Source organism: Penicillium alfredii (assembly GCF_028826965.1).
Source record: "Penicillium alfredii strain IBT 34128 chromosome Unknown utg000007l_segment0_segment0, whole genome shotgun sequence".
Lineage (NCBI taxonomy): Eukaryota > Fungi > Ascomycota > Eurotiomycetes > Eurotiales > Aspergillaceae > Penicillium > Penicillium alfredii.
The window spans coordinates 297,628-325,516 of NW_026622704.1; the positions used below are offsets into that span (position 1 = coordinate 297,628).

General features: G+C 53.9%; 13 protein-coding genes across 13 annotated transcripts; 5 read left to right on the top strand and 8 right to left on the bottom strand.

The window, feature by feature from the left end:
* Window positions 1–450: 450 nt before the first annotated feature.
* Window positions 451–1,626, top strand: NUU61_004777 (uncharacterized protein; the record flags this gene model as incomplete). Its single annotated transcript, XM_056655359.1, has 1 exon — window positions 451–1,626. The coding sequence occupies one exon, from the start codon at window positions 451–453 to the stop codon at window positions 1,624–1,626; it is 1,176 nt and encodes a 391-aa protein (XP_056510972.1).
* Window positions 1,627–1,900: 274 nt separating this feature from the next.
* Window positions 1,901–2,542, top strand: NUU61_004778 (uncharacterized protein; the record flags this gene model as incomplete). Its single annotated transcript, XM_056655360.1, has 1 exon — window positions 1,901–2,542. One exon carries the CDS (start codon window positions 1,901–1,903, stop codon window positions 2,540–2,542), a length of 642 nt encoding a protein of 213 aa, XP_056510973.1.
* A 333-nt stretch (window positions 2,543–2,875) lies between these two features.
* On the bottom strand, window positions 2,876–4,146 carry NUU61_004779 (fructose-bisphosphate aldolase FBA1; the record flags this gene model as incomplete). The annotated part of the gene is made up of 4 exons (XM_056655361.1): window positions 2,876–3,436; window positions 3,488–3,790; window positions 3,857–3,967; window positions 4,039–4,146. The coding sequence occupies 4 exons, from the start codon at window positions 4,144–4,146 to the stop codon at window positions 2,876–2,878; spliced, it is 1,083 nt and encodes a 360-aa protein (XP_056510974.1).
* Window positions 4,147–4,870: 724 nt separating this feature from the next.
* NUU61_004780 (putative ubiquitin C-terminal hydrolase) lies at window positions 4,871–6,778 on the bottom strand (the record flags this gene model as incomplete). Its single annotated transcript, XM_056655362.1, has 1 exon — window positions 4,871–6,778. One exon carries the CDS (start codon window positions 6,776–6,778, stop codon window positions 4,871–4,873), a length of 1,908 nt encoding a protein of 635 aa, XP_056510975.1.
* Window positions 6,779–7,514: 736 nt separating this feature from the next.
* NUU61_004781 (uncharacterized protein) lies at window positions 7,515–7,957 on the bottom strand (the record flags this gene model as incomplete). Its single annotated transcript, XM_056655363.1, has 2 exons — window positions 7,515–7,837; window positions 7,951–7,957. The coding sequence occupies 2 exons, from the start codon at window positions 7,955–7,957 to the stop codon at window positions 7,515–7,517; spliced, it is 330 nt and encodes a 109-aa protein (XP_056510976.1).
* A 739-nt stretch (window positions 7,958–8,696) lies between these two features.
* On the bottom strand, window positions 8,697–10,363 carry lys1 (saccharopine dehydrogenase (NAD+, L-lysine-forming); the record flags this gene model as incomplete). The annotated part of the gene is made up of 9 exons (XM_056655364.1): window positions 8,697–8,982; window positions 9,047–9,194; window positions 9,255–9,351; window positions 9,407–9,582; window positions 9,645–9,671; window positions 9,749–9,989; window positions 10,064–10,080; window positions 10,148–10,228; window positions 10,303–10,363. The coding sequence occupies 9 exons, from the start codon at window positions 10,361–10,363 to the stop codon at window positions 8,697–8,699; spliced, it is 1,134 nt and encodes a 377-aa protein (XP_056510977.1).
* Window positions 10,364–10,883: 520 nt separating this feature from the next.
* NUU61_004783 (uncharacterized protein) lies at window positions 10,884–11,546 on the bottom strand (the record flags this gene model as incomplete). The annotated part of the gene is made up of 2 exons (XM_056655365.1): window positions 10,884–11,356; window positions 11,504–11,546. The coding sequence occupies 2 exons, from the start codon at window positions 11,544–11,546 to the stop codon at window positions 10,884–10,886; spliced, it is 516 nt and encodes a 171-aa protein (XP_056510978.1).
* A 696-nt stretch (window positions 11,547–12,242) lies between these two features.
* Window positions 12,243–13,484, bottom strand: NUU61_004784 (uncharacterized protein; the record flags this gene model as incomplete). Its single annotated transcript, XM_056655366.1, has 1 exon — window positions 12,243–13,484. The coding sequence occupies one exon, from the start codon at window positions 13,482–13,484 to the stop codon at window positions 12,243–12,245; it is 1,242 nt and encodes a 413-aa protein (XP_056510979.1).
* A 569-nt stretch (window positions 13,485–14,053) lies between these two features.
* NUU61_004785 (putative RNAPII degradation factor Def1) lies at window positions 14,054–16,677 on the top strand (the record flags this gene model as incomplete). Its single annotated transcript, XM_056655367.1, has 2 exons — window positions 14,054–14,378; window positions 14,432–16,677. The coding sequence occupies 2 exons, from the start codon at window positions 14,054–14,056 to the stop codon at window positions 16,675–16,677; spliced, it is 2,571 nt and encodes an 856-aa protein (XP_056510980.1).
* Window positions 16,678–18,637: 1,960 nt separating this feature from the next.
* NUU61_004786 (OSBP family protein) lies at window positions 18,638–20,057 on the bottom strand (the record flags this gene model as incomplete). The annotated part of the gene is made up of 4 exons (XM_056655368.1): window positions 18,638–19,420; window positions 19,493–19,547; window positions 19,612–19,937; window positions 19,989–20,057. The coding sequence occupies 4 exons, from the start codon at window positions 20,055–20,057 to the stop codon at window positions 18,638–18,640; spliced, it is 1,233 nt and encodes a 410-aa protein (XP_056510981.1).
* Window positions 20,058–20,836: 779 nt separating this feature from the next.
* Window positions 20,837–22,546, top strand: NUU61_004787 (putative MFS transporter; the record flags this gene model as incomplete). The annotated part of the gene is made up of 3 exons (XM_056655369.1): window positions 20,837–21,259; window positions 21,323–21,556; window positions 21,614–22,546. The coding sequence occupies 3 exons, from the start codon at window positions 20,837–20,839 to the stop codon at window positions 22,544–22,546; spliced, it is 1,590 nt and encodes a 529-aa protein (XP_056510982.1).
* A 131-nt stretch (window positions 22,547–22,677) lies between these two features.
* Window positions 22,678–24,844, bottom strand: NUU61_004788 (uncharacterized protein; the record flags this gene model as incomplete). The annotated part of the gene is made up of 9 exons (XM_056655370.1): window positions 22,678–22,974; window positions 23,033–23,116; window positions 23,185–23,241; window positions 23,294–23,532; window positions 23,582–23,776; window positions 23,825–23,949; window positions 24,014–24,496; window positions 24,551–24,608; window positions 24,655–24,844. The coding sequence occupies 9 exons, from the start codon at window positions 24,842–24,844 to the stop codon at window positions 22,678–22,680; spliced, it is 1,728 nt and encodes a 575-aa protein (XP_056510983.1).
* Window positions 24,845–25,021: 177 nt separating this feature from the next.
* On the top strand, window positions 25,022–27,745 carry NUU61_004789 (uncharacterized protein; the record flags this gene model as incomplete). Its single annotated transcript, XM_056655371.1, has 4 exons — window positions 25,022–25,051; window positions 25,103–25,225; window positions 25,279–27,318; window positions 27,383–27,745. The coding sequence occupies 4 exons, from the start codon at window positions 25,022–25,024 to the stop codon at window positions 27,743–27,745; spliced, it is 2,556 nt and encodes an 851-aa protein (XP_056510984.1).
* Between the last annotated feature and the right edge of the window lie 144 nt (window positions 27,746–27,889).

Here is a 27,889-nt window from a genome sequence, read left to right on the forward strand (position 1 = left end):
GTGAAACTAACAGTGGCAGGAGGACTCTGATGGCCTGAGCTTTACGCCTTCTCAACAGGATTTATAATTTCCACATTATGGCCTAGACAGGCACTAGTTCCATTTCGAGGGAGGTGACTTCCTTCCTGATTAGGCAGTCGGATCTGTGTACCACGTGACACACAGGTTGTTTTGGCGAGCCCTTAGAGTCCCAGGAAAGAGAATCTCAATTGCTTGAAAAGTCGTGTACATACATAAATATATGCAGGTATGTAAATGGAAATGAAGTTCGCTGTGAAAGGCGATGCTTACAGTAAGGCGTCGGGGCCGAAGATGTGTTGGCACTAAGCGGTTTGCGGCTACGAGGCCGAATGTGGTCAAGCAATTTTGCCCCCATTCGAATCCATCTCCCCCTGGAGACTGTCCTCTTCTACACGGTAGAGGGAACTCCTATCCTCTTCCGACGACACCATGCTCAGTGCGCTCTTTTCTTGGTTTTTCTTCCTCTTCGATCCGTTCGAGGGGTGGTTCATCCCACCCATCGAGCCGCAACCCCGGCTGCGGTATTCGGCGAAACCTTGGAACGAGATCATCACGGGCGTGTATGGCACTCCGCCGCTGATCAAAATCCACGACCGGGAAGGGAAAGTGTTATGGAAATTTGAGCGGGACGATGTCGACCAGGATTTGCCCGATCGCGTGCACAAATGTCTCCACGCCGGCGCCAACGATGCCACTGAATTGAAATACTTGCACAACGGCACCAGCGTCGCAGCCGTCTACAGTGGCCTCATCGTCGTCGTCAACCGGACCCCTGGATCGCCGGGGATCGACAAGAAAATCACCTTCGCCCTCTGTCGAGACCATTGGTATCTATCGAACGCGCATACGCTCGAATCCCTCCCCAACGATCTTCTCGCGGTCGGCACCACAGGCTCGCGCCCCGAGTTCGGCATTCTCGTCTACAACACCAGCAAGGCTCTCCCCCTCGAACCGGACCCGCCCATCGTGCAAAACATCACAGGCATCCGTGCCATCCACGCCTTGATCTGGGACGAGCAGAAGCAATTGCTTTGGGCGGCAGGAACCGACATTGCGGCCGACGGCTCCGATAATGAACCCGCCCATCCTCTCATCCGGGCGTTCCCCTGGGACAACGAAACTCAGCAGTTAGTCTCGGACGACTCATTGGTGTGGCAATACCCGGGTTACTCCGATCAATCGGTAGAATGGGGTCTCAACTATGGCTGGTGGGCGGGAGCGCACGATCTCGTGCCGATCCCGAATGAGCGCAAGTTCATCGTCAGTGATGATGTGGGATTGCACTTCTTCGATGCCGAGACCGGGAAATGGAGTGACGACGACGCTGTGATCGACAAGTACATGCCCGGCTTCGAGGTGACGAGCAACGATCGCCACGGCTATAATACGGAGGGAACCTTCCAAGAGTTGCCCAAGTCGGATCTAAAGAGCTTCAATATTGCGCCCGATGGAAGTTATATCTACGTGCAGACCGTGTGGAAGACCTTCCGCGGCAACCACACCAGTCTCGTTGTGAATGGGACTCGACGCCAGATCAATTTGGGCGACGAGATCTACCGGTCGCGTTGGTTTGGAAATATTGACGGTTGGCCCAAGCCGTTATGATGCTGTACAGTCCTACGGAAGATCTGTGGATAATATGTGATATATCTTGGTAATTGTTTTCTTGTGATTTTTTTCCCTAGCCAACATTTCTATATAGCGAGGCATGTTCCGAACTCACGAAATATCGTCAATTTCACGACTCTTGGAGACTCGCAAGGCTGAGCAGCGTTGCTTAGCAGGTGTTAAGTGTTAAGTGTTAGGAGGCTTCGCCCACAGGCCAGCATTGCAATTATCTTGACTCTACTCTGCTTCTCTTTTCTTTTGTCAACACCAAATGAGCACCTCTGGACTGCCGCCCGCCGACAATTCGCTACTGGTAGTTTCGCTAGCCGAGCTCAGCGAAGCCGGTACAGCAATCCTGCTCCAGCATTTCCACCAAGCACTCCCAAACACCTCAATCCAACACTGGCACCCAACGCTCGCCGAGCGACAATCCGTCGCCGCGCAAGGCCCGTACCCCGACAGCCAAGAGAATCTATATGGCGTAGCGATTCTCGCCCGGCGATCGGGGTGGACGGGGTTCGTCGTGGCAGACGGCCTGGCCAACCGGCAGGCGCACGGCAGCGCGTGCGGGGGCGAGAATGCCCAGGTCTCGGTGGTAATGGTGGCCGTGAGACCGGCCGAGCAAGATCATAGTACTGGCAGCAGGAGGAGCAACCAAGACCGGGTTCGCGTCTTTGCGCAACGCACGACGGGTGCGGCCGAGGAGAACTCGGGGCTTCTGGACGCGCTTCGCTCGTTTACCGTGTCCCACACTTCGGTTGGGGATCGTCTGGCTCGGTATGGTGATTTGCATATGCAGCACGGGTTGGAGCTCCATGATCCGGACCGCGGTGTGTTTGTGCCGGGCACGGTCAAGTCGCTGGGCTGTGAGGAGCTCGGGGGGGTTGTTGGTGCAGAGGGTATGTGTACTTGATCTGTTCCACGATTTGGATATCTGCTGGATATCAAATATAACACGTCGGGGTGGCCGGGACATGGGATTCTTCATGATGAAGAATAGAAGAGTACACTTTCCCCCCATTGGGGGAGATAGGGATTGTCTATGGCAATATAGTATAGAAAAGAGTATAGGGACTATTGCATGGTACCATGACCGGATATGGACATTCATTACAACGTGACGAAATACATCGCTACATACAACCGGTACGCCAACCGTCCCCGGGCGTGTCCTTCACGCAATTTTGTTCTTGGCAGCAGGATGGATCACAAAGTCCGCTTTGAAGAGAAGAAAAGAAAGAAGAGTTTACAGCTGGCCAGCAGTGTTGAAGTCCTCCAGGGCCTCTTGCACACGCTTGCTCATGCTCTTCTCACCGTCGCGCACCCAGACGCGGGGGTCGAAGAACTTCTTGTTGGGCTTGTCCTCGCCGTCGGGGTTGCCGACAGGCTTGAGGAGGTAGTCCTTCTTGCCAAGCACGTAGTCGCGGACACCGGACAGGTAGGCGTACTGCATGTCGGTGTCGACGTTGACCTTGACGACACCGTAGCCAATGGCCTCCTTGTACTCGGCCTTGGACGAGCCGGAACCACCGTGGAAGACGAAGAAGACGGGCTTGTCGGTTTTGGAGCCGAGCTTCTCCTTGACGTAGGCCTGGTGCTTCTGGAGCAGCTCGGGGTGCAGACGCACGTTGCCGGGCTTGTACACACCGTGCACGTTACCGAAGCCGGCGGCGATGGAGAAGTACGGGCTGACAGCCGACAGCGCGTTGTGGATAGCCAGGATGTCCTCGGGCTGCGTGTACAGCGAGTTGTTGTCGACGTCCTCGTTGTTGACGCCGTCTTCCTCACCACCGGTAATACCGATTTCCTACAACGGTCAGAACATGCAACCAATGGCCGCTTGCAAGAGGGTACTTACCATCTCGAGCCACTGCTTCATGGGGGCGGCCCGTTTCAGGTAGGCGGCGGTGGTCTGGATGTTGTAGTCGACGGGCTCCTCCGACAGGTCAATCATGTGGCTGGAGAAGAGGGGCTCGCCGTGGAGCTTGAAGTAGCGCTCGTCCTCGTCGAGCATGCCGTCGAGCCACGGCAAAAGCTTCTTGGCGCAATGGTCGGTGTGGAGGACAACGGGGATGCCGTAGACGGGGGCAATGCTGCGGATGTAGTGGGCAGCGGCAACGGAGCCGGCGATGGAAGCCTTCTGGCCGTCATTGCTCACGCCCTGGGTTATGTTAGTACTAAGAGCGTGAAAGATGATCATAGCCATGGTGGGTTACCAAATACTTACCTTGCCAGCGAAGAAAGCGGCACCGCCCTGCGAGATCTGCAGGACAACAGGGCAGTTCTGGTCGCGGGCAGCCTCGAGAGAAGCGACGACAGTGGACGAGGAGGTGACGTTCTGGAAAAAGTCAGTACGCTGTACCCCGTACACCATCCACAAAGATAGTATATTCAATCAAGCAGACTCACAATAGCCGGGAGAGCAAAGCCCTTCTCCTTGGCGTATTCGAAGAGACGCAGGACATCGTCACCGACGATGACACCGGCCTTGCGGTTGAGCTGTTCGAGGACACCCATGATGAATGTACAGAGGTAGATAAGATGTGACGATGGTTTAAAAAAAAAATAATCTGTGAAGACAGAGAAGAGAAGTGAGGAAAAGATCCAATAAAATAGGGAGTGACGAAAGCGGGTTAAATAAGGAGGGGCAAGTTTTGGAGGGGCGTCATCGAGCAAAACTCACCGGCGGTGGAACTGGAACCGCGGTGAAGTCACGATGATTTCAAGTTACCGTACTGACACGATTAATATTAATATTAATCTTGGGATATTGGGATATTGGTAATTGTATTATAACAGCTGTGTATCCCGGGTCTCTCCGTGCTGGCCCGATTCCTTTGCCGATACCAGCAATGTATGTAGCTCTGCCATTCACTCCGAATTACCTCGGTCAAGGGTGCTATGTGTTCGAGAATCAACTGTCTGGACAGTATTTCTCCCCAAGCTACATTACCATTTGTTGGGGTTCGAAGCCATTCGCCGTGCTTCGGCAGCATTCAAAACCAGCTGCATTTCGGGTTCCTGTGGTCCGCGACTCCACTTCGCTGGAATCATCCGGTTCCCTCTTGCACGTTGGCAAGTTGGCAACGCTTGGATCTACACGTTCCTGATGGAATGCGCTCTGACATCAGCGCCGTGGGGCACAGGATTCCCCTACTCGACAAGCCAAGGAAAAGATGGTAAATATATCCAGATAGATCGATGAGGTCTATAGAGATCAATGCATATGAAGGACACGTATTTATGTACGGGACGGCGAACGCCCCTCGGCAGCTGCGGGGCTCGAATGGGGCTTCTCCAATTCGTAGAACAGGAGGTAGACTTCTCGCTGCATGCCCAGCACGTCGGAGGTCTTACATTCCTTGATCTTTTCGTCCGATATGCGCCACCACCGGTCATTCGCCTTGCGACGCCGTCGGAGTCGTGCCCCAACCCCCGTGGGGGTGTCGAGCGACGGCCGGGGAATGGTCCGTGAAGATTGCGACGAAGCACTCCAGCGACCCTGGTCTGTCGTGGGGCTGTTGCTGCCCGAAGACGGGGACAGGGTCTGTTGAGATGCCGAGGATCGGGAGTGAGTGCTCTGAATAGAGCGGCGTGAGCTGGACGTCGCTGGCCGCGGTAATTGAGGGGTCAGTTGCGACGCAGAAGCTGAAGCACCCGACAGCGAGGCCGACGAGGTGCCCGTCGAAACGCTGCTGCTGCCACCGACATCTTCGGGGCTGCTGCGCGGTGCCAGCCGTGGACTCGCTGCTGCCGATGGGTTCTCACTCGTCGCGCGGCTCTGCGCATAGGAGCTGAAGACTTCTGGTGTAGAAAAAGGTGGGTACAGATGGTTGCGTCGGAACGACTCGTAGTGCCCGCTGTGATGGCTGCCCTTATGGCATACGATCCCCAGCAGCTTGTACCACGTCTGGTTCAAGATGCCCCCGAGAGGCAGTTGCTCGGGGAAGGACACCTTGGCCGCATTCTTGGTGGAGCTGCTCCGGTCAAAGATCGACCGGGACAAGTGGATGGCAATGACCTTGGGAAAATCGACGATCCGCATATGTCGCGCAATTCTTCGTTTCGGGGCCGTCTCGGATGGGGGCAACGTAACCCCCTCGAGCTCGCCTTCAGGGTCCGTCTCGAGGGCTCCCCGAATGCGTGGGATCTCTATGTCCAGCCGTTCCCGGTCGCTTTTTGAGCGTGTTCGAGCTCTCTCTTGGTTCTTCATATCCACAGCGTGCTGTAGGCGACATCGATCGCAGCGGAAATCCTCGATATACTCGGTCTTCAAGAGGCCGTCGAAACATGCGCTGAGCGTGGTCGAGCTCTTCTGCGGGACTTGCAAGGTCAAGTTGACAAACGCTGTCTGGTTCGGCTTATACTGATAGTGGCAGAATTGGCACTCGATCTGCGATTCCAGCTTGCCCTCAAACGGGAACCCAGACTCGCTGTCAATTTCTCTCAATTTGGTGTCAATGATGGCCGGCAGTCCATTGGCCGACCCGTCATCAATCCGCACCTCGACTTCGGCCGGGCTGTCCGGTGCATTAGCTTCGGGCACTGCTCCCACCGAGCCTGGACCAGCAGGCACAGTTCTGGGGCCGAGCGCGCGCTTCCTGGCGCGGACACCAGCGTGATATTCATCGCACAGTCGCTCGAGAATAATCTGCAGAAACTCCTGCGCATCCTGCTGGTTGCGACTGATGCGAGTGCGGAACGCGTATTCCAACGCCTGAATAAAACCACGCGCCGAAATGGTCTTCTTGTAGATGGGCCGCTCGTTCAGCCGGTCCAGCATCTCCTTCAGCGCCCGCGTGATCAATCCTTGTTGTAATTCCCGCACCTTGTCCGGCCGCTGCCCGCGCGAGAGCTCGTCCGGGCCGGGCGCAGTGTTGTAGATTTCTGGCCCATCCAGTTCGCGCCGGTGCAGCTCCCGGATCAAGTACACCCGCAGGTCCCCCAACCCGGCCAAGGCCTGCAGCACCGAATTAATGAAGCAATCATTGGCGAGGTTTGACAGGCCCACGATGCTCTTCTTGCGGTTGCTGTCGTTGGACTCGTCTCCGTCGATGGTATAATTCGGACCGAACACGTAGAAGAGAGCGACGGCCGCGAGCGAGGCCCCGGCCGCATAGGCGGCGACCGTGGTCGGCCTTTCTTGCATCAAGGTTTGTAACAGCGGAGGGAAGGAAGATTCGGGCTGGTGTCGAGGCAGGGTAAATCTCAAATCTCATCCATTGTCAGGGCGGCAACAAGGGCAGTGGCGCTGTTCGCCCAATTGACTGAAAAACAACCACGTCAGACCCTCAGGGCGTGCAAGGGAGAGCGGCGGTAGAGAAGTGGACAGCTCAGAGGAATCTCCGGTTTCTCGAAGGAAGCTCAAAGGATGGGGGCAAAAGAAGAGGGGGGAAGGGGAGTGGAGTTGATGCGGAGAACGAAGCCCAAACACCCGGAGAAAAAAACGGGCTTTCTTCAACCCGCAAATCAGCCCAACGGGGCAAACCCTCTCCACCCTCGAATTTCTTGATTGTTTCTGAGAGTATCCACTCATCTCCAAAGCATTTGTCCGGGCTTAGCTGTTGCCATGGGCTCGCGGAGTCCTCGGGTGTCTTGTGCAGAGATCCCCCGCATCGAGCTTGGTTGCTGACCGTGGTTCTCTCGGAATAGTCCGGGGGAGCCCCTGAGATATAGATCCCTTGTTGAGGTAGAGGAGGTCTAAGATAGGCCTATACTCTATGTTCCTGGTTTAGAATGCAGTAGTTGCAAAGAGAAGGCATCCTTCTACAATAGAGTTACCTGATAGACATGACACGACAGCATCATATTTTTTCCAAGTCTTATCAAAACATCTTGCAGACGGCACGTATGTTTACACTGCCTACACCTTCTCCTCGTCACTCTCATCCCACAGACGCTTCTGCTCCAACCTCAAATCTGGGCTTGCGGCGTGTGCCGGGCGGTTTCATGGTCATCGACCCGAGTCTCTTCTCGACTTCGGCCGCATCCACTTTCATAAGACCCCAGGTTTGATAGTATGCTCGAATGAAGGGGAAACATGCACCGCGTATATGCTTCTGTGTGAGAAGCATGCCCGGGAGTTTCGGGTCGACCAACGCGGGTTGACCTTTGAAGAATCGAGCTTTTCTGTTGATGATGCATTGTGCATTGCGCAGATTGCACAGTTGGTGGAAAAGACGGTTCTCCAATCTGAGAAAGACACAGTCTGTAAGGTCAAAAGTACGTTGCTGTCGGGGGTGTCTAGATTTGAATGGAGAAAGCTCGGAGGAGAGAAAAAACCAACAGGAGTACTAACTCACACAATTCTCTAGTCTGTACCGTGCATGGCCGGTTGCGAAAAAACCGTGAACCGTGCAAAGACCTGCGATTGACCACATCCGAGCGCCGGGTCCAGATGTCTCGGAGTCGGCGGTTGACTGCCGAAAAGGTAATTGACAAGGACGGAAGATAACAGAAGACCTCCACGAGCAATTCACTTGGCAGTAACAAGAGGCGAGGATCACTACCTTGAGATGTCAGGCTCCATGGGGATAGTGGTATGATGGGACTCGGGTGTGTGTTAGGATGAATAGCAAGGTGGACCTGAGTGTCTACAAGAAAGATATCAGCCATCCTGGTCAGCCCTATAGGGCGAGAGGAGTTGGAACCAGCCTACCAGAGATAGTGGGAGGACTGTGATGAGAAGCAAAGATGATTTAGGTTCCGGCCATTTGAGATGGGAGCAAGGCGACTGGAAGGGGTGAGTAAATTCTAGGTAAAAATTAAGATGACTTGCATCAAACGTATCAAACGCCTCAAACTGGGAAAGTATGTAAGATTAGTGGGATGGTGAGAAGCACGGCAGATAGAAAGACCAAGGAGCAAGTAAGATGTCTATTTCTTGCTTGGCTCAAAGCAAAGCAGCAAAACTTCCAAGTGCATATTCCTGGATATATGGCCCCGAAATACAATGTATGAACACGCAGCGACTTTTGTAGTATGCCTTGTCCAAAACACGATTCTATAAATACCCCCATCAACTCATTCATCCCGTCGTAATAACTCCATGGAGACTGACACCTAGTTTAAGCAAGCGCCGAAGCCGGCAGAGTGGCAACCTTCTCCTTGAACAGGTCCTCAGCCTGCTTCCAGACCCGAGCATTGGATCGGTCCTTCAGCTGAAGGAGACTGGGGAGGAGGGCTTCACTAAACATCTCAGAGCTCTCACGCGGGAGCAGAGAAGGCAGGTGGTCGATGCTGATCACGCTCAGAGGCGAGCCCTGGGTGCCGGCGGGTAGAGTGACAGGCACGGTGGGCTTGTCGAAGGTGGTGGTAATTTCGTAGATGGGAATGGGGTTGTTGGGGTTGGTCCTGAAGTCCCGAAGAACATTCATTAGCCATTCCCGGAAAGCTTTCCAAATCAATGTCAACTTACGTGTCGGCGCTGACGTCGCAAACAACGGACAAAGTGCGGTTGGGGGAACTCAGGCTCTCGACGTTCACGAACGGAGGGATCTTGGCGGACAGGTAAATGCAATTGATGAAGATATCAGCCTCCTCGACGATCTCCTTGAAGGGACCACCTGCGGAAAACATTAGTATAGATGTTCTGGGTTATGATCAAATCATTGTAGATGACGAACCCTTCTTGGTCTCCTCAATATCCCACTGCAGGATGTCGGACTCGGGGACACCAACGTCCTTGGCCAGCTGCACAGCGCCCTTGCCACAACGTCCCAGCTACAATAGTGTTAGCATATATCTGACTTCCCGACAATGACAACATCGAACTTACGGCGCCAATGACAAGCACCTTCGGGGACCGGCCCGAAGCCTTCTTGCCGGCCTCGATCGATTCCTTGACGGAAGCGATCAGAAGATCCTGGTTAGCATAAGGAACTTCACCAGGCAGTGGTCCACCCTCAGGGTGTGTCAATTGCCACGCCCAGTTCTTCACAGCCAACGCAGAGCCTGCCGCCAGTCTCAGTATTGAATTCCCTTCACAAAAGATAAACTCGATTAAGTGTAATTACCTGCATAGCCGGCCGAGTACCCGAAGGCTAGATACCAGAAGAAACATACGTCAGTTGATCCAAACCAAATGTACAGTCTCTGTTCAAAGTGGTCACAAACTCACCGGCAACTCTCCGTCCCGCATCGTCGGTGAGGAATTCCAGGTCAAGCAGCGTGCCGTTTCCGCGAGGCCACCGGCTCAGAACCTTCTCCCAGCCGCCCTGCTGCTTGTAGCAGTGGGCAAAAGAAATGTGGACATGCTCCAGCGGGAAGTCATCCTCGGGCAGCTCCTTCAGGCCCAGAATGTAGGCGTCCTTGGGCGCATCCTTGACCCACGATCCTTCCTCGACGAGGGGTGCGCCGACCTGTAATCACCATTGGCGCTGATTAGAACGAGTTCGAATCCAAAGAAAGCCCGAAAAGGATATCAATGGCATACCTTGGTGAATTCCTCGTCTGTGTATCTGAATCAGTGCCCATTGTCCAGATATATATATAGGGAGGTGTAGGAATTAAACCGTACCATCAAAGATGCGCTGTGTGGAGCGCTCGACCGTCACATCGTACCCGGCATCGATCAATGCCTTGCAAGTGGTGGGAGTCACTATGAATAGAACAAATTAGCGGGCAATTCTCTCGAACTGATAACTCGCCAATTGAACATAGACGGTGACTCACAGGCAGACCGCGCCTCAGCAGGCTTGGTTTCAGCGCGCAACCAGATCTTCTGTCCTGTCATGATGGAGATGTACAGAATTGAGAATATAAGTGAAAACAACAAGAGAGCAAGAGCAATAAATAATCTTTTCTTTATCGCAATGACACAGACCTGACTTTCCCCTCGACGATAGCGGGGGCGGGGAGGGGGTTGTTCCGGTCCGAGAGTGAGTCAGGCATTTGCCCCTCCGATGATCGGCCCACATGGTTGCCCGCTTGGGGCGCTACTTAGGGCATGAGCTGGGGGCAGAGGCAAGTGATCTTGTCATCTTGTACTGTCGGTTTTTGGAAGGAAAAGTCACTTGCTAGTGCTCTCATGGCATTTTGAATTGCATTTTGTTCACAGTGACTTTTCCCCGAAAGATAATCCGCCCTCACGAGAGACTGGCTGACTGGGTATTCTCCGAATGGAAGCCATCACATAGGGCGACCAACGACAGAAACCCTGGATATGAATAGAGACACATTGAAACCCACAGCAGAGTTATAAAATAACACGACTGCACCTGACAATTTTTCTCTCAGACATGGAAACATGACTATCAAGTCGTCGCCTTGGTCCGGCTGCGAGTGCGGCTCCCAATGCTATCCGTTGGAACGACTTTCTTCACAGCATCCTTGACCTTATCCTTCTTCGGCCGACCAGCCTTCTTGGGTTGTCCATTGGTGGTATCGGCAGCGGCAGGCGCAGTACCATTGGCTTCCTTGGCGGGCTCGTCCGTCTTCTGCTTTTTGGCATCAGATTCAACAGGCTTCTCTGAAGCAGACTTGTCCTTGTCCTCGGCATCAGGGGCTGCAGTCGAATCAATATCGCGTTTCTCGCCCGTCTGGGGATCCTCTTTCTTGGCCTCCGCCACAGGCGGGTTGGTCTCTGAGGCGGGCTTAGCTGCTTCTGGCTCTCCAGCGCTTGTCGCGGGCCTTTCCTTCTCGAGAGGAGCAGCATCGCTATCCGTCTTGGTGGTGTTCAATGCGTTGTGAACTTGATGCGAACGCTCACTGACCAACTGTGCGGCCTCTGTATGTCCTTAGTCAGCGTGTGCCAGATTGAAGAACGACCCCGGCCGCCATTAAGAACCTTCTCTTCGTGTATGAAGAAGATCAATGTGGTCGCTGAGGCTAATTGACCAGGGAGAGCATTCTGAGGGAGGGGGGGAAGACGTACCTGCGGCTGTGGGAGGACTCTGTACGGGGACTTCGCTGGCCATGATCGATGATGTCAGATATCGGCACGTGTCTCGAGAAGATGAGAAAAGAATTTGGGAATTGGATCGCGAGTGCGATGCGACAAGGGTGATGGCTAAAGAGAAGCGTTACAGGGAAAAGGAGAAGAGAAGAAATCAATTGAAGTCGAGGGAGACCTGAGGTTTCGCGGTGACGGTTACTACTAAGCTAACCACATCCAACCCATCGCGGGATTCCCTCCCTTCCCACGCGGTGACGTGCGTCGTACAAACATATAATCCCTCCCAGAAAATAAAGCAGATGCAATTCTTTTCACACTTCCCAAGCCATGCATCTTTGCAGAGGTGGAATTGTGATGCTCCCGAGGTCTAAGATCTCGGTGTATGTAAGCATTGCCAAGAGGAGGAGACTATTTTCCGGATGGCGCAGCGAGAGTGGAGCATCGGTGCGGAGCAGATCATCGTCATCGCAGTCATCGTCATTTGCCGCAATTTGGGAGCATAGGGGCCGATTGTTGCGATCGTCGCTCTGACGAATGGCCTCTGCCAAGTATCCACGGCGTGTAATGTGGCGCAAGACACGGCCCGTAGGCAGTCAAGTTGTACCCGCGGTGGTGGATCACCCAAAAAAAGATACAAAACAAGCCCTCAGGGGCTCGTGATGTGCATCGCGTCCAACGTTGTGAGATAGGGCATGAGTGTCTGGTGACATGCTTACAATCAGCCCACCATGTGGCCCAAGTCCAAGCGGTTGAGAAGATATTCCTCCTCAGGTGAGACGTGAGAAACACGAGATCCTTCGGGTGCTGTGGACGTTGGCTTGCCCGGCAGTAACTGTTGGATCTGCTGAGCCAGAGACGTGGCATCTCGGATTTTGTTCTTCTCGATCAAAATTCGAAGCGCCTCAACCCCGATCTTAAAGAAAGCATCACGCCTGGCATCATTCCAAGACTGCAGCTTGTGTGAGGGAAGAGTCTCCACAAATTGAAGGAATGGCTGCGTATCAGGATGGGTCGGATGGTAGAGCGCGACAGAAGCCGATAACAACGACCGAGGAGACAATGAGGACATTGTCTCTCTATATTGATCGTACACCGCTGCTGAAACCTGTTCGATGGATGTTTTCTGCTCCATCGCCACTCGGCTGAGGTGAGCACCTGCTGCGAGCAGCATCGCCTTTCTCGACGCCGGGTGCGCGGACTGAGCGGAAGCATGCATTTGACAGATGCGCAAGTAATAATCCAAAGCAGAGCTAAATCCCTGGCCAAGTCGAATTTCGGCATCCATAAAGTCGATGAGAAAATGGCTAAAGGTCTGTCGGGCGAGCCCCTCTGTGATCCGACCATTGGGTCCCCCAAGATCCTGGCTGAGGAGCATCCTCAGCCATTCGATTACGGTACCATGTAGTCCCTCGGTCACCATGAACTTGGTCAATGATGTCGTGGATGCCCGCGACCGCAGTAGATTTTGCCTCGATGTCCCGTCAGAGGCCCAGAACCAATCCACAATCCTCGCAGCCGTCCGGGATATTTTCATGTCAGCCCGGGACCGCGTTCGCAGAAGCTGTGATTTGAGACAACTCGTAATGGCCGACGGAGTAACAGACCCCGACGCTACAAGCTCATCAAAGACCACCATCGGCTCTTCCGCCAGTCGCCGCTGGTCCTCGATGCTGCGCAGAGCATGGTGATCGGGAGAAGGGGTCTTGGGAGGCACAATGCGGAAAAGAGGATTCTCAAGGATACTCTGGAGGTGCTGGTTGGTTGCATGTGTTGATGAGTCTGCATTTGCTGGTCGGTCACCATGATGAGCTGACTCCGAGGTTGGATATGCGTGATCCAGCTGGCGACGAAACGAGGAGGTCAAGGCATTGAGCAACTGCTGAGATTCTCGTGGTGTACGAGGGAGGGGCTGGTGGATCTTGGGCCACGACTTGAACTGAAAAATGGAGGTGCCCTTCATGATGTGTCGGTGAGTCCCAAGCGTCGATGATGCACCGATCTTGCAAATCGTGGGGAGACTGGGCGGTGAGGCACCAAGGCCCATCAAGCCAAGTTGTAGAGATGGCGCACGTCCCAGGAAAGATATAGAGAAGAGAGATATAAGAGATAATCAGATATAGACAATTAATTTATATAAACATATTTATATCTATTTGCCTATTTTTTTAAATTATCTATTGTATCTATATCTGACCGTACAGTTCCCCCTGCACTGCACTGGGCGCCACTCGCTAAAAGCCAGGCAGTGCCAAGCCCCTGCGAACATCAGAATCCGTTAGCTTTTGCTCTCCTCCCTTCCCAAATTCCCATCTCTCTTCCTCCTCCCCCAACGATCTCTTTGTTTCCACCGTGTGTTTCTGGATTTCTATTCGGCCGTTGTGCCCTGTGGTGCTGATCCTCTTTGGCGAGGGTGCATCGTACTCATTCGAAATACTCTCAAATCCTTAAATCCTTTCCCTCCCTTCCATCTTGCGACATCGTGACCTCCTTCCCAATTCCGCCTCTTTTTCATCTCCATCTTCATCTGACATGTCCGACTTTCAGAGCCGACCATCAGCCTCTCGGGGCAGAGTATCCGCCCGCGGTGGTCGCGGCGGGTTCAGCTCCAGAGGTGGCCGTGGTGGAAGCAGCAGATCTGCAAATGACAGCTCAGACCTCCCGTCATTTGAGGAGGGTGAAATCGGACAGATGAAGAAGAAATACTCGGACATTTTGCCTACTCTCAAGGAGTTGTTCCCTGGATGGAAGGATGAAGACCTGGTTTTCGCACTGGAGGATTCGAACGGCGAGCTCGAGGAAGCAATTGAGCGCATTACCGAAGGTCGAGTCCCCTCCTCCCCATCCCTTCTCCAGAGTCGGAGTCACCGATCTCTGCGAGTTCCAAGGGCTGTACTGACCGATTCGCAGGCAATGTATCGCAGTGGGGAGAAGTCAAGAAGAAGACCACAGACCGGACTCGCCCAAAGGCCAAAGAGGTCCAGAGTATCCCGACCGAGACGACTGCATCCTCTGTGCGTGGCGGCCGCGGTCGCGGTGGATTTGAGGGTCGTGGACGTGCCCGCGGAGACCGGGGTCGTGGCGGTCGCGGCGGTCGAGCAGGAGCCCATACAAATGGAACCCGTCCGGCGCCGAGTGCTGCTGCAGAGCCCCCCGTACCTGCTGCGGCCACCGAACCGGTCGCAACGAAGGCAGCAGTAGAGGCCGATGGAGAGACTACAACTGGAGGAACTTCAGAGTCGATTGAGCCCAAGAGCAGTGTGATTCCCGAGGGCACAAAGAAGGGCTGGGCCAGTCTCTTTGCCAAACCCGCCCCGCCTCCGCCGCAGAAGAAGCCTCCCCCAACCGCCCCTGAAAAGTCTATCGAGCCCTCCGTGGAACAGAAGAAGGCCCCCGAGCCTGTACCTGTGCCTGTTGCCTCGCAGAAGACCCCCGTCGCCAAACCCACCGAACCCGTTGTTCCCGCTGTTCCCACAACGAGCGTGAACCCTCCCAAGGATGATCTGACAGAAACGAACCTCGAACAAATTCCCGACGTATCTGCTCCCGCCCCCACTGCGACCGCTGCCAGCACGATGGGCAGCAACTTTGATGCCTCGGCTGCGGCAGGTGCAACTCCCTCGCGTGTGTCTTCGGCCGCGTACCCCTCCAGCGCTTTCAAGCAGGGTGGTCGCGCACCTGGTTTCCAGCGCCGTGTGATGGAGCAGCAGCAAGCTGTGGTCATGCCTGGGAACCATGCTGTGGACCGGGCTGCTGTGCAGTTTGGTAGCATGGGATTGAACGGTGACGCCGTCGACATCGACGACAATCGCGAGGAAGCCGAAACCCGTGCTCAGCCTCCCCAACACTCCCCTGTCGCTCCCCGTGCCTCTCTTCCTCCTTCCACTCAGGTCCCGATCGAGACCGCTACGGCTTCGCGCCCGGCCCCCGGCCTGCCTCCGGTTCCCCAGGTTTCGGCCGGCGAGTCCTCTTTCACCGATTTCGCCCGCTATCCCGAGCCCCAGAAACCCTTCGATCCTTTCACCCAGCAAGTGAGCCAGCCTCAGCCGCAGATCCAGGAGCCGTTTGCCAACCAGGCGCCCGCTCAGCCCACGGCCACCACGGGTAGCGAGTTCTCGCCTTTCTACGCTGTTGACCAGCAGCGTTTCCCTTACAACTACTATGGTAGCTACGGACAGTCCCAGGACGCCACCGCTCCCCGCGCTGCTGCCGGATTCGGGGTTTCGGGTGCTGAGGCCCAACCTCACGTTCCCACCACGCAGCCCCCTAGCCGCTACGGCCCTGCTGATGCCACAAACAGTGGCCACAACACCCCGAACCCGACCGTGCCCGGTGCCACCCAAACCCCGACTGCCCAGCACATGCCGGGTCAGAACACGCACGGCTACGGCTACGGCTACCCTTACTACTCCAACCCCCAGTATGCTTCTTACATGAACCAAATGAACCACCAGTATGGTCGCAGTCGTCCGGTGTACGATGACGTTCGTCGGTACGATGACCACTACGGCATGCCCCACAGCACGCAGTATGGCTATGGTAGCCAGTATGGCCCCTACGCCGGCAAGGGCGGCATGTATGGTCAGCCCCACTCCTTCTCGTATGAGCACTCTTCGTCTCCTGCGAATGCCGGCAGCTTCAACCAGAACATGCCTGGTCGCGACTCGGTCTACGGCCGTGCTGGCTCCGCCCAGCCCTCGGACAGCCAACAGTCCGCGGCAGGTGCCAATGCCTTTGGCGCGGGCATGTCGGACGTCTTCGGACGCTCCCAGGCTGGCTTCGGTCAGAACCAGCCCATCGCTCAGCAGCCTCCCGTGACCACGGAGGAGACCAAGGGTTTCGAGGCCCCCAAGGCTGGCGGACCTAGCCCGTCCCTCGCCCAGGCGAACCGTCCCGGCTCGGCGACCAACAGCGTCCCTGGCCAGCCTCAGGCTCAGACCGGTCTTCCCCCTCTGCAGGGCCAGCAGGGCCAGCAGGCTTTCGGTGGCTACCCCCACCTGAACCCCCAGTACGGCGGTCTGGGTGGGCTTGGAGGCCACCAGGGTGCGGCTACCCAGTCTCACCAGGCTTCGGGCTACGGGAACTACGGCGCAGGATTCGGGAACTACTACGGGAACAGCGGCCGCGGTGGCTGGGGTGGCAACTACGGCCACTAAAGGGGAAGTACACCTAGGTAATGGGTTCTCCCCTCCTTCCCACCACACACATATGGCGTTGCATTTGCGGGTGATTTGAAAGGGTTTTTGCTTGTGTCCACAGTTCCCAGGATGGGAGAAAGTGATCAATCCTATCGATCAGGACAGCCAGAACCCAAAAAATTTCTCTTCATCTTTCTTTTCCTCAACATCTGTGTAATCTCTACTCTCTTCCGGGAGCTTGGCTGGTTTTGTTGTTTTCCCCGTTTGATTTTTGACCTTGGGGGGAGTGTTCATTTGTTGTGTTTTCAAGGTTCTCTGGCTTCTTTTCTTCTTATCTCTTTTATCTCCTTTTCTATTTTTTTTTTTTTTTGCTACCAACTGCTCCCCTGATGACGCGGTCTGTATTAAATCCACCAATTCTCCCTTTCTCTCTTTTGCTCCTTTCCTCTTCGCTCACGGTGTCCATTCGGGTCCGGTGTGTCATTTGTGTGTGTATGTGTTCGGTTGTCATTTCCTGTCGCTCTTCCTTTGCCCTCCTTTTCCTGTGTGCAATATCGACGGGTGGGTTTGCTGGGATCTGGTAGAGTGGTAGCCGGCTGCGAAAAGTGTGATGAGTTATGTATGCTCCTATACAAAATCGATTCCTCTGGATTGTGTATTGGAACAAGAGCCGAGAAGTAGAGCTGCAGTAGATCGTAGAGCCGGAAACAGCAGAAATTGGAAAAGACTGACTAGATTTAGAGTATTTCTGCAGCTTTTATGGGATAGAGGGAACAAACCTCCAGTTGAAATAAATAAACCATGCAATCAAAAAGAAAGGGAGAGAGAGGGATGACACAGCCTGGATACGTAATTTGGCTTATACCTACATAGTAGTGCTGGTAGATGTTGGACCCAGTCTTCAGCAGGCTGACGTCTAGCTAAGAATTAGTTCTAGACATCTCATACTATATAGATTCTTTCTGAGCTGGCTTCTAAGGAAGAGAAGCTTTCCAAACAAAAATATAAGAATAAATGTAGAAAAACATCGATTTCCTAAATAGGAAGGAGGGTATCCAAAAACGCGTTCACTTATATGGTACGTAGATAAAGATAATTTGAACAATGAGGGGGAAATCAAAAGGCTTTCTTTACACATAATCCAAACAAACAATCAGTAAACAAAAAAAAGGAAATGGGCGGGAAGGTATGGCGAACCATACCCCCCCAGGATTCGAACCAGGGACTTTCATCTACGGTAACTTGGTATACCAAGCTCGCGATAGCTCCAAAGAGCTAGGGCTCATGTTACGCAGAATTCCCACTAGACTACTTGCCCCTGGTTCGTGGCTGGGGATCCTGTTTAAGAGACATAAGGGAGGGGAGCAAACAATTAGTTTCCTAATTAGGAAGAAGGCAAAGAAGGCCTCATAAAACAGGTGACCAGCTGCCTTAGGGGGAAGTCAGGCTGATGATCGGAATACTATTACTTGCATCAGGAGTACATAGTTAGGATAGGTATGAAGGTCCGAATAAGATAGCTGCCTTCACTCAAATACACCACTCATGTCTGCTGAGGATTTGACTATATATTGGCGCAAGTTGCTTCATTACACTGTACTGCGGAAGAAACTTGTATTCCTTGTCTATTTCGGTTCCTGTTTCGAGACACGGCAATGGATCCTGACCTACATTGTTAACACCAGACAGTCTCAAATGGTTATATGATTAGATGCGCAGAGGCCAGGCTGCCAGACAAGCAACTCAACGAGCAAGGGGCCTTGACCGAAACTATATACAATCGAAATATAGCGTGACACGGTACAGAACAATCGGAAACTAGGGCAAAAAAAAGCCAACTCTATGGGGTGCAAGGTGCAGAGGTCAAAAGCAGGGGGCGGAGATGGGATGAAGGCTAGAACTCGAACATTGAACTTTGAGCTCCAACATGTTAAATCCAAGCTCAGTCTAGACAACCCAACGTATGCCGAGGATATATTTATTCCGTGATGCCCAGACCCTCGCCACCGGTCTTGTGGTAGGGCGGCTGAGCACCGGCGGCTTTCTCGGAATCGAAGCGCCAGATGCCACCGGTCTTGTCGGCTTCAAAGACCAGATCCACCGAGCTAGCAAGGCGCTGGACCTCTGGGTTGTCGCTCTTTTCGTCGATGCGGCTGAAGAAGCGGCGCTCCCACTCGCGCCCCTCGGACTTTTCGATGCGGCGCAGCTCGCGCTGCGCGTTTTCGATGCGCGATTTGTGGACGGAGACCGCATCCATGTCGCCACCCTGGATGTTGGCGGCGACGTCGCTCCAGGCTCGGCGACTTTCGTACAGGTCCTGTTGCTCAAGGGGTGCCAGGGTGAGCGGGGTGGTCTTGTTCTCGTTGACGACCCAGCGATCGACGACGTCCTTGGTACGGGCGTTCTTAATGGTGAACGAATCCGACCACTGGCCATCGACGGTGTACAGCGGCTTCTTTTCACCCTCGCTAGCCTTGTACAGACTCGCGGTAAAAGTATTCTTCTTGCCGCTCAACCAGCCCTTGCCCGAGTAGTCGATCTTGGCGACGTAGCCACTGCTGCTGGCGATCTTGGTCGTCTTCTCCAGCTCAACGAACGGAGTGCCGTAGATCAGGGACTCGATGTGCAGGTTCGGGAGCGTGATCACATACCGCTCCTTCTCATCAGACCCGGGCACAGTGAGCGTGTACAGGGCGTGTCCGATCTGTTTCACCTGAATCGTGCTCGAGAACGAAGCCTTCTGGGCGTTGTATCCTTGCAACTACAGCTCCCATCGATCTCTCAAATTAGTCATGGGTTCTCCATCAAACTTGGCAGGGTGGGATCCGCTCACCTCGACCCCATGCTGCTCATTCCAAATCGTGTAGGCTGTGACAGGAGGATGGTGGCTGCAAAAGAGTCGTTCAGCATCCGAAAAGTTTTCGGGATACATTCACCATGGTTATGACACACCTGACTTGCTCACTGACCAACGAGGTCTCCCCCACCTCCGGACCCGCCTGCCATTTGCCGATAAACAGCTCACCCAGAAACGGGTTCAGCGGCTTCTTCTCACTGCCCAGCTTCTCACTGCGGCTGCAGTATTGCTGGTGCAGCGTGCTGAGAAACCACTTGAGGACCAGGAGGGCACGCTTCTCCGGATCAGACTCCTTGGCCGGAGCAACGAAGACGGCGGGGTGCTCTGCCCAGTAGGCAGAATACTCGGTGAGGGAGGTGGAGGAGAGGATGAACGGCGGAGCCGTCAACGAAGACAGATCCCCGTTGAAGGAGGCGATAGACTAGAGACTCGTCAGCGCCCGCAACGATCAACCTTCCGAACAATCGCCTACCTTCAGAAAACTAGACCAGGAGCCCTTGCTGTGGGCGGGGACCTGGCTCTGTTCCTTTTTGGACGACATTTTATTTAGGATTTGATTTTGGACGAGAAAGTGACCGGAAACGAATCGTGGACGAGATCACAATCGACGACCCCGAACAGAGGTGGTGGGGTGGGGAGATGAAGAAGTGAAGTTGGCGGCGGTCAAAATCGCATAACGTCATGGTGGCAGAGGGGGGTCGATCGTTGCTGTGTTGCGCGTTCTCTGCTCAAGGCGCCAGTCAGTCTTGGGCCAAACTCGCCCATTTGTCTGATCGTGTTTGATACTGGCTGTGTCAGAGGGCTGAGATCGAGAAATCGTTCCCTCCCTGGTGGATCAGTCCACAGCTTGGCTCAAGTAGCGAACTGTCAGATCGATAACTTGCATTTTCCAGGGTTCGGGTTTTTTTCCGTTTCGGCCGTGGCAATGGTTTTCCCACCGGCCCTTCATCATTGGACCCTGACAATCCTGGGCTCAGGGGAGATGGAGCCCGCAACTGACAAGGTGGACGCTGTCGGGCGCTGAAATTCGGAGATGGTCCTCTTCCCCGCCGATGCTCGGCCAAAGGCAATCAGCGCCGAACGGCCCTCGATTTTCTTTTCTTTGTGACTCATTTCCTGTATCCAATCTCAATTGAAGTGTTCCCTTGACACGATTTGAGAGCATGACTCCAGGCAAACGATGGTGAAAAGCCCTGTCGCGTGTCTACGAAGGAATTTCATTGCTTTGTGCCTTCCATGGAGACAAGAACAACCTGAAAGTTCACCCGGCACAATAAATTAAGAACATTGTCGGACTCCAATCGACGGAGACTCCCCACAATGCCGTCGACACTCTCAACCAGATCCTCCAGTATCGAGGAGGCACATTCTCCGTGGGAGCAAGTAGAGGAGAAACGGCCTCAGTCGCAACAATTGCCGGACCCCAATAACCTCGGCCTCGTCCAGAGCCATATCTCGCACCATGATATGCCCGTGACGAGCGACGAATTCCACGAGGTCGACGCCGAACAATACCTACGATTCTCGCCACTGCGGAAGATGGTCATAGTATTTGTCTTGGCTTTCTGCTCCTTCTTAGCCCCCATTTCTTCAACGTCCATTCTGTCGGCAATCCCCGAAGTTGCTGAGACCTACAATACGACCGGCAGTGTCATCAACGCCAGCAATGCACTGTACATGGCATTCATGGGCATCTCAGCTCCGTTCTGGGGGCCCTTCAGTCAGGTGTGGGGGCGACGTCCGGTGAGCAGTGAGCCAAATTAGGGTTTCAAGTTGAATTTATCTGATGCTAATATGTATCCCAAGATCTTTTTGGCCAGCGCATTCCTGTTCTTTGCTTTTAGTATTGGCACGGCGCTGGCACCTAACCTGCCTGCATACTATATCTTCCGCGTTTTGACTGCGTTTCAAGGAACCTCGTTCCTGGTGGTAGGCAGCTCGGCCCTTGGCGATATCTATGAGCCGCGGGCTCGAGCCACAGCCCTGGGATGGTTTCTCTCGGGGACTCTCATCGGGCCGGCATTTGGTCCCTTCCTTGGCGTATGTATCAGCCTCCCCTTACACCAACAATTGCACAACAGCTAATCCTGAATGCAGGGTGTCATCGTCACCTTTTGCTCCTGGCGAGTAGTATTCTGGCTACAGACAGCCCTCGGCGGATGCGGCACACTACTAGTCTTCTTCTTCTTCCCTGAGACCTACCCGCACCTCGACAAAAGCGAGCTCTCCGAGCGAACACTCGCCCAAAAGGCCCAGCTCCTCTGGCACCGGGCCTCACCCCTGCGCGTCGGCATCCTCCTCTTCTCCTACCCAAACCTCTTCTTTGCGGGACTCGGAGCCGGCGCCCTAGTATGGAACCAGTACTCACTGCTCACGCCGATCCGATACGTGCTGAACCCCCGCTTCCACCTGACCACGCCCATCCAGTCGGGCCTGTTCTACATCGCGCCGGGCTGCGGGTACCTGGTGGGCACGTTCATGGGCGGGCGCTGGGCCGATCACATCGTCAAGAAATGGATCCGCAAGCGCGGTGGGGTGCGCGTGCCCGAAGACCGGCTGAAGTCGTGTCTGTTGTTCCTCGGCGTCGTTATCCCCGGCTGTATCCTCGTCTACGGCTGGACGGTTGAGAAGGCCGTTGGTGGCATTCCTGTCCCCGTGCTTGCCATGTTTCTGCAAGGCGTGGCCCAGCTCTTCTGTTTCCCCAGTCTGAATACGTACTGTCTGGATGTGATGCAGTCCAGTGGTCGTAGTGCGGAGGTTGTTGCTGGTAATTATATGTTCCGGTATGTCTTTGGGGCTCTTGGTTCGGGCCTTGTGCTCCCCGCTGTGGAGTCTGTTGGTGTTGGCTGGTTTAGTACCATCAGCGCTTTGTTCCTGGTTGTTTCGGGGGTGTGTGTCTGGGCGACCACCATCTTTGGCGACGAGTGGCGCAACAAGGTTGATAAGAGGAACGAGCACAAGGCTGAACAGAAGGCTAAGAGACAGCAGGCTCAGTCGGAGCCGGGAAAAGATGATGCCTCTGCGGTCTGATATACACCCCCTTGGTCCTATGTGTGTCCTATGTGTGATGCAAGTTGACCGGTCTTCATGAGAAATGTCTTAATGTGTTTGGAAATATATAATAAAAACCAAAAAGCTAGTGATTTGACATAGTGCAAATATCAACCTGTGCGCCGACCTGAACTCCCTGCTCCACTGGCTTCCGCATCCTCTCCATTCCCAACTGATCCCTTCCCCTTGACAATCGCATCAGGACTCAGCCCGGTCTCCGCAGCCACTCGGTCCATTTTGCGCTGTTCCGTAAAATTTCTGCTGTCCTCACGGCCCTTCTCAATATCCACAAAGCCAATTGTGATCATGGCCGCAGTGCAGATGGCGAACAGGAATGGGAATCCCATCCAGTTGTTGCGGGTATCGTTGATGATCGCCTGGATGACATTAGGACCGATGATAGAGGACTGACAGAGTTAGTCTTGAAGACACAAAGACAAATGTATAATCATGAAAAATGCTTACAGCACGGTTGGTAATTCCGAACAGCGCGAAGAACATGTTGTCGTAGCCTCGGGGCATGAGCTCGCTGATCATTGTTTGGGCATACTGCCATCACATCCGAGATTAGCGAGACATGCTTCGGTAGACTTCCAGGGTCAAGGGATGGAGCGTACTGCATAGTATGGGGCCTGGAAAAGCCCGAACACAACGTTGTAGAAATAGAACTCCCACTAGAAAGCTCATCAGCCATACGATCTTTAATTTTTCTGCTTCAATCCTTACCCGGTTGTGGTATCCAATCCGAGGGGTCCATAGCCCCAGCATGCCCCAAAAGGGGATAAAGACGCTGAAGAAATTGGTGACCAGAAACATGGTCTTGGTCTTGAACTTAAAGTATCGCTGCACATACCAGAAACCGAACGTTGACGCAATCGAGCAGATGGCCTGTGTGATGCCAAGATAGGTGATTTGCAGGAACGAAAAGGAGACTTGATTGTTCTGGATAATGTTGACCAGCGTTCCTGCAACCGATTAGCACAAAGGTTCGCTACCATCCAGCAAGGAACTAACCGGTTGTGTTGAGGCCATCTGCTAACAGGAAGTAGGCCACAAAATACAAAAAGGTCTGAGGCAAAGATCGGATTTCTTGGACGGCGAGCCAAATCTGCTTGAAGCCAATGGTGGCATAGTTTGACCCTTTGGGGACTTTGGGGCCCGGTCTCTTCTGCTGGAAGAGGAACCACCAGATGCCCAGGACCACCCAATCTATTTAGAGGTTAAACCAGACTGTATTATCAGAGTAGAAGAACTCACATGAATTTGTCAAACATAGCGCCAGGTTGTTAGAGTAATTGTTGTTCTGAAGCGGAACTAAAACACTCAGATTGAGCACAAGGGTGAGCAGGTATCCGATGTTGCTATGTGCTGTCGAGATATTGCTGTAAGGATTCAGTTAGTTTCAGTATAGACATCGAAAAGCAAAGTAGATAGAGACGCAATTACCTGATGTGATTCTTTTCCAATGACTCGATGGCATCGTACTCCCGCTGAGTGATTTTACCTTCCTTTAGATCCTCTTCTCGTGCTTTGCGCACATGCGGCATATACCGCGCCAGTCGAGGGAAGACCGCAGCATAAAATACCAGGGTCGCACCATAGGCGATGTACGCCACGACATACATCCCCATTGCTGCCGGCCACTGACTCGGATCGCGAATCGCCAGCATTCCATATTGCAGCGCCCAGCAGACAACTGTCAAAGCCAAGAGAAGCCAGCGGCCGAATGACCCATAATCGGCAGCACTGCCTAGCCAAACGAAGATCACCGTCATAAAGGTGAAGCAAAGACCGTTGGCAATCAAGATCACGGAGGAGATGGATCGCGTGCCCCCGGCCCAAGGGACTACGCAGGCCGATGAATCGGTACAGGGCTTGGGGGGTTGCGTATCGGGCTGGTGGCCGGCACCGTTCAGTGCCCATTGAAAGCTTCGAGGATGGTCAGTGGTAGTTCAGCAAGGGGGTCTTTGGTGAGCAACATACAGGGCTTGACTATACGACCCCGGACCAACTCCATTATCCCCTGCCCATTCACGATCTCCTGGTCAGTAGCCGTTACTTCGTCTGGTATTCATGCGCAGACTCACCGTTGTAATAGAGATAGTAAGACCATAATTCTTTCCGGGTAGTGGTAGGCTGCTCATATGCATCCTCATCGACTCCGAACAGTCGCTCATACTCCTCGAGAGTAGGATGCGCCTGAGCCGACACTGCGGTCACTACGGCATTGTTCTTGGGCGCATCGTTGGGGGTTCTCTCCGAGTCCACGGAGGCCATGGTTGAGGTGAAGTTCAAGGAAAGTGAGCCAGGAGTGACCCCGCATTCCAGTCACATTTGGTGCTTTCCTCGGCTTATCTCCAACGCGCCAAAGTGAAGATGCAACGCGAGTGGATCCGGGGAAAGCCCCTCCCATCGACTATCACCTCTCTTATCGCTCTCCACCTTCATCCCACGATGGCGTCCCTCCCCAAGCAAGTCGGCCAGGTATGTGTGTGAAATTTGAAATTAGAATAGTTGATTCGCTGACCATTGCAGTTGTTTGCGGTTGGGTTTCATGGCTTCACGCCCAGCCCCGAAATCAAGACCTTGATCCACGATTACCATATTGGAGGCATCGTTCTCTTCTCGCGCAATTTTCAAGATGCTGCACAACTCCAGGTGCGACCAACACCGCCATCGTTTACGTGGAAATACTAACTCCATTACCCAAGGCCTTGACGCTGGCTCTACAGCAAGAAGCAAAGTTGGCCGGGCACCAGCGACCCCTGTTCATCGGAATTGACCAAGAAAATGGGCTGGTCACCCGAATTTCTCCCCCGATAGCCGCCCAGGTGCCTGGTCCGATGGCTCTCGGTGCCACCCATGACCCGGAATCGGCCTACAAGGCAGGAAAGGCCACCGGCGAGACTCTCAACGTCTTTGGAGTCAATATGAACTATGCACCGGTGTGTGATATCAACTCTGAGCCACTCAACCCGGTCATTGGAGTTCGCAGTCCCGGCGACAACCCGGAATTTGTGGGTCGTTTTGCGAGTGCTGCTGCCCGGGGTCTGCGAGAGCAGAACATTGTGCCGAGTGTGAAGCATTTTCCTGGTCATGGCGATACGGCCGTGGACTCGCACTACGGATTGCCTATCATTCCTAAAACGAGGGATCAATTAGAGCGGTGCGAGCTGATACCATTTCGGCGAGCTGTGGCCGAAGGTATCGAAACGGTAATGACCGCTCATATTTCACTGCCGAGTATCGATGACAAGCTTCCTGTGACATTGTCCCCAGATGCCTTGGGGATTCTGCGCAAGGACATGGCCTATGATGGAATGGTGATTACAGATTGTTTGGAGATGGACGGGATCCGTTCTACGTACGGCACCGCGCAAGGCTCTGTGCTCGCATTGTGCGCCGGCAGTGACAGTATCATGATCTGTCACACTTTCCATGTTCAAGTGGAATCGATCAAAAAGGTCTGTGAGGCGATTCAATCCGGAACGATTGCACAATCCCGCCTAGAAAATGCCTGTCGCCGCGTGGCTCATGTGAAGAATAAATTCTTGACCTGGGATGTGGCACTGGAACAACACAATCTCGCGGGTCTCGATGAGCTCAACAGCGAAATAGCTGCAACGTCCAAGGATATCTATGCGCACTCGGTCACCCTCGTCCGTGACACTGCTGGAACTCTCCCGCTCTCGAGAAATTCGATTATTGTATTTCTCTTTCCTGGGGACAAGACCCCTGCAGGGGGTGCAGTGGATGGAGAAGGGTTAGGAAGACAAGGGTCATATGAAGCTACAGCCTACCTCGATGCCCTTCGGCTCCACAATCCATCCATCACCGAGATTCGATATGGAGAGGCCGGTCTGACGGGAGAGCAGTGGCGTCTCATTGAAGTTGCTGATGTGGTGATCTTTACCTCGATCAATGCTCGGGAGTCGTCTTACCAGGAAACTCTGGGCCATGAGCTGCCTCGGCGCACCCGGTCTTTGGTATCCATTGCTGCTTGCAACCCCTACGATTTCCTTGAAGTTCCCCAAATTAAGACGTACATTGCCACTTATGAACCAACCGTCGAAGCATTCTCCGTGGCTTCCGATATCATGTTTGGGATGCGGGCTCCGAAAGGCTCTCTTCCCGTTGGGCCAAATGATTCGAGAAATTCCGTGGCATCAGTCGCACTCTTTGATGCCACAAAGGATCTAGATGGAATTGTGAGAACATGGGAAGCGGCCTTACCGACCTATACCCTGCCTGCAGAAAGCCTACGCTATTTGGTGGCTTGGCCGAATGCACACCACTTCGTCGCCCGCGTTGGGCCAGAAGTCGTTGGCTTTTGTCTTGCCTATACCAATGCTCACGGCGACCCAAAAACCGTCCACATTGCAGTTGTTGCAGTGGCTCCAAAGTATCAAGGACAGGGGATTGGCACGGCCTTGCTGACAGAGACCCGTTCCTATTTCAGGGCTCAATTTGGTCTCAACTGGGTGGAACTGGGTAGCTCATTCCCTCGCTTCTGGCCTGGAGTGCCTCGCGACCTTCCCGAGACCGTCCAAGACTTTTTCATTCATCGTGGTTTTCGGCTGATCCCCCCGGGTGAGCGGTCCGTTGACCTGTACCAAGACATCCGCAAATTCCAGGCACCAGAGAAGTACCTTGCTCGTGCGCGGGACCAAGGCTTCCGCTTCGCACCACTCCGGTCAGAAGACTATGAAGCATGTCTCGTCGGACAAAAGAAAAATTTCTCCGACAAACCGGTATGCCCACAGATCCTCCTTCGAGGCGGGATTATCCTTTCAAGCTAATTCTTTTGCACTTCAGGGCTGGGTAGAAATGTTCGTCAAGCTCCACCCGAGCGAACACCCGTCCAGTGTGATGACAGCGTTCGATTCGAGTGGTGAACAGGTTGGATGGACGCTGATGTTGGGCCCGTCTTCGCCGGTACTGAACAAGACGTGGGCATTTCCTCAAACCTGCGGTCCCCAGACGGGCTTGATTGGCTGCGTGGGTGTGGACGCCGCTCATCGCAAGTCGGGGATCGGGCTGGCCCTGCTCTGTCATGCTATGGAGGATATGAAACAGCGAGGTATTGAGGGCGTCTTTGTGGATTGGGTTGCTCTGGAGGGATGGTACGAGCGGGTTGGGTTTGAGGTTTGGCGGAGCTACCGGCCGGGGGATATTTGAGAGTTAATGGGCTATGGGGCATTAGACGGAGCATAAATTAGAGCTGGTAGATCCTTAAATGTATCCATACGCTTCAAGATGGTTGTATGTGGGGACAATGCAATGAAGCCGACATTGTATACATATCCTTGGTATATGGTGTTA